This window comes from Papaver somniferum, chromosome 4 (genome assembly GCF_003573695.1).
Source record: "Papaver somniferum cultivar HN1 chromosome 4, ASM357369v1, whole genome shotgun sequence".
Classification (NCBI taxonomy): Eukaryota; Viridiplantae; Streptophyta; class Magnoliopsida; order Ranunculales; family Papaveraceae; genus Papaver; species Papaver somniferum.
The window spans coordinates 149790102-149795333 of NC_039361.1; the positions used below are offsets into that span (position 1 = coordinate 149790102).

Consider the following 5232-nt stretch of genomic DNA (forward strand, 5'->3'; position numbering starts at 1 on the left):
TAAATCTACTTTGAATGTATTCCACAATGTGCCATAAATGAGTAGTTTTAACTTTACCTTATACTAGGATTGTACCAAGGTGCTTATCAGGAAGATTTGAAAGATCCATCTGAAAGCATTCTGCAATTTTTCTTCTCCTAAGCATTGATGTTCCTTGGACAAAGCATTTACTTTTTGCAACATTTATATTCTGCCCTGAAGCCGCTTGATAATCAGTAAGGAGGAGTTTCAAATTGGTAATATTTCTCAGACCACCATTACAAAACAAGAAGATATCATCTGCAAAAAGCATATGTGTAGGATGGATCCCTTTCTAACCACCATAGGTTGAATCTTGTTTTCTGAGACCATTTTCTGAATGTTTCTACTAAGGATGTCTTCTGCAATGATAAAGAGGATTGGAGATAGTGGATCCCCTTGTTTAAAACCTCTACCCACACCAAAGAAGCCCACAGGACCACCATTAAGCATAATAGAAATTTTAGAAGTACTTATTAACACCATGATCCAATTGCAAAATGCAGCAGAAAAACCAAATTTCTTTAAAACTTTGTAGAGGAACTCTCAGCTCAAGGTATCATAAGCTTGTGAAATGTCTAGTTTAAGACCCAAATTACCTCCTCTTATAGTTATAGACATTTCATTTATCATTTCTGAGGCTAAGAGTACTTGTTCATGTATATTCTTATTTTTAATGAAAGCACATTGTTGCTGAGAAACAACTTTATGAATGACTCTACTTAGTCTTATAGTAATAATTTTTGTGATAATCTTAAAAAAAAAGTTGCTCAAACCAATAGGTCTAAATTTCTTAGCATGTTTGGCACCTTTGATCTTAGGAATTACGACAAGAAAATTAGAATTCATACCACTAGGAATTAGTTTAGTACTCCAGCAAAAGGTAATAGCCTCCACTAAGTCTTTGCTGATGATATCCCAAGCATTTCTATAGAAAGCACCATTGAAGCCATCTGGACCTGGAGCACCATCTTGATTAATCTCAAAAACAACATTTTTAATTTCAGAAAAATCTGGCACTGCTTCTAAAATAGAATTATCATCATCAGAAATAACTTGAGGAACATCATCAAAAATGGAGTCACTTATTTGAACATGATGGTGCTCAAATTTTTTACTAAAATGATCAATCAAAACATCTGTTATTCCTTTTTGATTAGTTATTATATTACCAGAAGGGTCTTCAATCTCAGCAATAGAATTTTGTGCTTGTCTCAGTTTGATATTGGTGTGAAAGAACTTAGAGTTGATATCCCCATCCTTGATCCAATTGATTCTGGCTCTGTCCCTCAAGAAGGTATTGTAATTATTTGCAGCTATCTCATATTCACCTCTAGCAACAACAAGACTGTGAAGTAAATAAATATCATAAGGATCCTTGTCATAATTTAAGGTTGTCTCCATAACTTTGTCTTCAACATTTTTCAGCTTAACATTCACATCTCCAAAGACTTCCCAATTCCAGATTTTTAGAATTTTTTTAAGTCTTTTTAGTTTATTCATGAACACAAAAATAGGATTTCCATCGATATCTTCATTCCATGATTCACACATTATTTGAAGAAAATAAGGATGATTTAGACACATTTTTTGGAATCTAAAAGGAATATTGGATGCTCTAGGAATAATAGTATTAGATCTAATAAGAGGACCATGATCAGATATACCCCTTGTTCCCACATGATAATGCCAGCCATTGAAAGTTTTTAACCATTTTAGGTTGAATAAAGCTCTATCTAGATTGCATAGAATTCTTTTGTTTCCCACTCTACCATTGCACCAGGAAAATTCAAGACCACTTTTTGGAGCTTGCAGCAGACCACATAAATCAATGCAATCTTGAAAGTCCCTTATAGAAGAAGATAATGGATTCCTGCCACCTTTCTTTTCATCAACAGGTAATATACTATTGAAATCACCCAAAATTAACCAGGGTTTATCCATTAAACTAATATCACATAAATCTTTCCATAATTCCCTTATATTAATAGTGAATGAATTAGCATGCACACAGTCACCAAAACCCCCCTATCTCAATAGTTATACACTGACAAGAAGAAGTAATAACAGTAGGATTTGTAATGGAGCAATTCCAAAAAATCCAAATGTTGCCCTTAGAATCATCACACGAATTATGAATTATTTTATGATTCATACCTGGAAGTTTAATACCACTTTTTTTAACTGAAAATTTTTGGTTCAACAACCCAAACCAATGAAGGATTATTAGAATTGACTAAAGCTCTAAGTTTATCTTTGGCCTTTTGTCTTTTAAGGCCTCTACTGTTCCAGTAAACAACGATCATTTAGAAGAATGAAGTAAAACAGGATTAGGAATCCCTTTTTCCACCATATGTTTTAAACTTTCTTTACTAGCCTTTCTTGTAAAGACAACTGGTTTTGCAGGGTTTTTTTCCCTGTTGGTATTACTATTTTTACCAATTCCAACTAACTCAGAAGCATTAGGAGTTTTACCAGTCACATTCTTAAGGATAGTAACAAGTTGAGGTATAGTACCAAATTCTAACAAAGAAGAAGTGCTTACTTCTTTAATTTCACCATCTTCAGAACTAAAGTAATCATTATCATTATCTTGTAAAATTCCAAAGTGATTAGATTTTATAGGAATACCAGTAGTAGATATATGGGGTGAACCTTCTTTGTTACTCTCAATAATTTTCTGACAAGGTGATACAACTTCTGGAGTGGGAGGAATTTCTTCAGAAATAGCTTTATCAGTCAGAGTGAAAATCTCCCTTGGATCAGGTGACTGAATTTCTAAAGACTTTGAATAAGAACAAGAGACAAGTTTTTCAGCAGAAGTAATCTTTTCAATTAAGACTGGGGACTCCATAACACTGGGTGAAGGCATTACTGTAGAAGTATCCTGTGAAGCGGAAGAACCATTGTTAACCTTGTTTTTGTTAGGACTTGTATTATTATCTTGTTTTTTAGAACCATTATCCTCATTGGCCTTGACTCTGCATTCATTAAGCAAGTGAAATGTAATCTTACATTTACTACATAACTTAGGTAAATTGGTAAGAACAACCCCTTGAGAGAAAGCTCCAAATTTAGTAATTATCCAAAGTTTGTTGGGAATTGTTTTAGCTAAATCAATCTCAATTAAAACCTTAGCATAGTATCCACTCTGATACTTCAGAGTAACAACATACACTTTGATTGGAATTCCAACAGCTCAAACCAGGAAATTGAACCCAAACCATAACTTCCGATGTACGTTGATTCTCCGATCTAAAGTTTGGAATCCAGTTCCTAACTCTTAAAATTTGATCCAAAACTTCCCATGTACCCGATTTAATATAGTTCTTGTCTTCAATGTTATCTAATTTAATAGTAAAAAAACCTTTGCATAAAGGAATCACTTGGAAATGACCTGTTAATTTCCATTGATTCTTTAAACTCAAAACTGCATCTGAAAACTTAATACGAAGAAAATCTAGTCTACCAATTAATGAAACCCGCCAAATATCATATCTATTATCATCTTTATCATCTAACAGATTAATTGATGGAAGAGTTTCAGAGGGTTTGGATAGGTCAACTGAAGGAACCATCATCAAAACCTCCAGATCTTCTCCCAAAGAGAAACTAAAGAGACTTGTAAAATTGAAATCAGATGAAGAAATAAACACCAATCATTAGATTTCACTTGAGAAAATCACCTGAATTAATGAGTACTAGCGGTGAGAACGATGAAGACGAAAAAAAAATTGGAACTGAGTTGGTCGCCGATCCTCAGAGCATGACTCGGTTAAAATGTCTATATTATCCTTAATGTTGTATCTAAGATGATCACTTATGCTAGCCCTGTTTAGTCAAATATAATCCAACGCAACAAAGTTTCGTGATTTAATTTCTTTACAACAGCTTCAAAGCTCGAATCCAAACTCTGAATTCTCAAACCGTGAAGAAGAATATGCCCCCTATCCAATGTTGGGTGCAGATAGAAATTAGGATGCCCCTTAGTAATTGACGTTCCCTTTATCCAAATGAGGGATGCCTTTGGTAATTTTCTCCCACGAGCACGGAAACAAGTTTTCGAGCCAATTTCGCCGCAAAAGCTTATTTCTCCAAAAACACCTACAAAAACATAAAGTAATCAAATAAGTATAACACTAACAATACACATAATTGAGATCAAAATAGACACATAAATGCGTCTATCAAATACCCCCAAACTTATTATTTGCTAGTCCTCGAGCAAATCTAATCTAATAAATAAAATCCTAACTAGGGCTGTCAATGGGTCCGAGTCCTCCTAGGTATCACTGGACCCGAACCCTAATTATAAAAGTCGGCTCCGGTTCCTAAATTTGTGAACCCAGAACCGAACCCGTTTAAAGACCCAGGTACCCACCGGTTCCGGGTACCCGTTGGGTATTAAAAAAACACACGTAAAAGTTCAAAATTTTGATATATTTCTCCTTTTTGGCTTGAATCAAACTTATTTTTATAAAAATTTGTTATTATTTGTTTATTAATGTATTAAGTAAAGATTAAATGTAAGAAAAAAATGAAAAATGAAAAAAAAATCAAAGCGAAACTAGCAAAATACTTGTAATTTTGCTAAAAAGATGGATAAAAAAATGAATAACCGGGTACCCTTCGGGTATTACCCGTTCGGACCCGTTAAGATTAGGGTAATTACCCGTCAGATCCTAACTTGTTGATGGCTCCAATTTTAGGACCCGGAACCGGACCCTATTCGCTCGGGTCCGGTTCCGGTTCCGGGTAATGGGTACCCCTTGACAGCCCTAATCTTAACTTACTGTCGCAGGCATCACGATTGCATTTAGCGTATGCAACAAGCCTTTAAACCCCTAGGTGGCCCTAGTGGCCGAGTTATAGTCTCGGGAGGGTTTACTAGAGATATACCCACAAAAACTTTACTCCATACCCTAGCTATCTACGCAGAACCTTGGAAGGCACTAAAGAACCTCCTTGGTTGGCATACTCTCATTGATTACAAGAGGAAGTACCCTGATGTGAAATTCCAATTGTTGTACATGAGTTTGCACTCAAGTATACTAAAATTCATATATAAGTGATAGAGCTCTACTCAGATAAGTCGCACTATGGACATCAATATCCGGAGTCAACAAATCACATGGATAGATTAAGAGATGGATATAGAGAAAAACATAGATGATTTCGATGTTGACTAGGTGAACGGTGTTTCTCATATCTGTC

At 34.9% G+C, this 5232-nt stretch overlaps 1 protein-coding gene across 1 annotated transcript; it reads right to left on the reverse strand.

Annotated features, from left to right (window-relative positions):
- Positions 1-564: 564 nt before the first annotated feature.
- On the reverse strand, positions 565-1962 carry LOC113273281. The gene has a single exon (XM_026523027.1). The coding sequence runs from the start codon at positions 1960-1962 to the stop codon at positions 565-567; it is 1398 nt and encodes a 465-aa protein (XP_026378812.1).
- Between the last annotated feature and the right edge of the window lie 3270 nt (positions 1963-5232).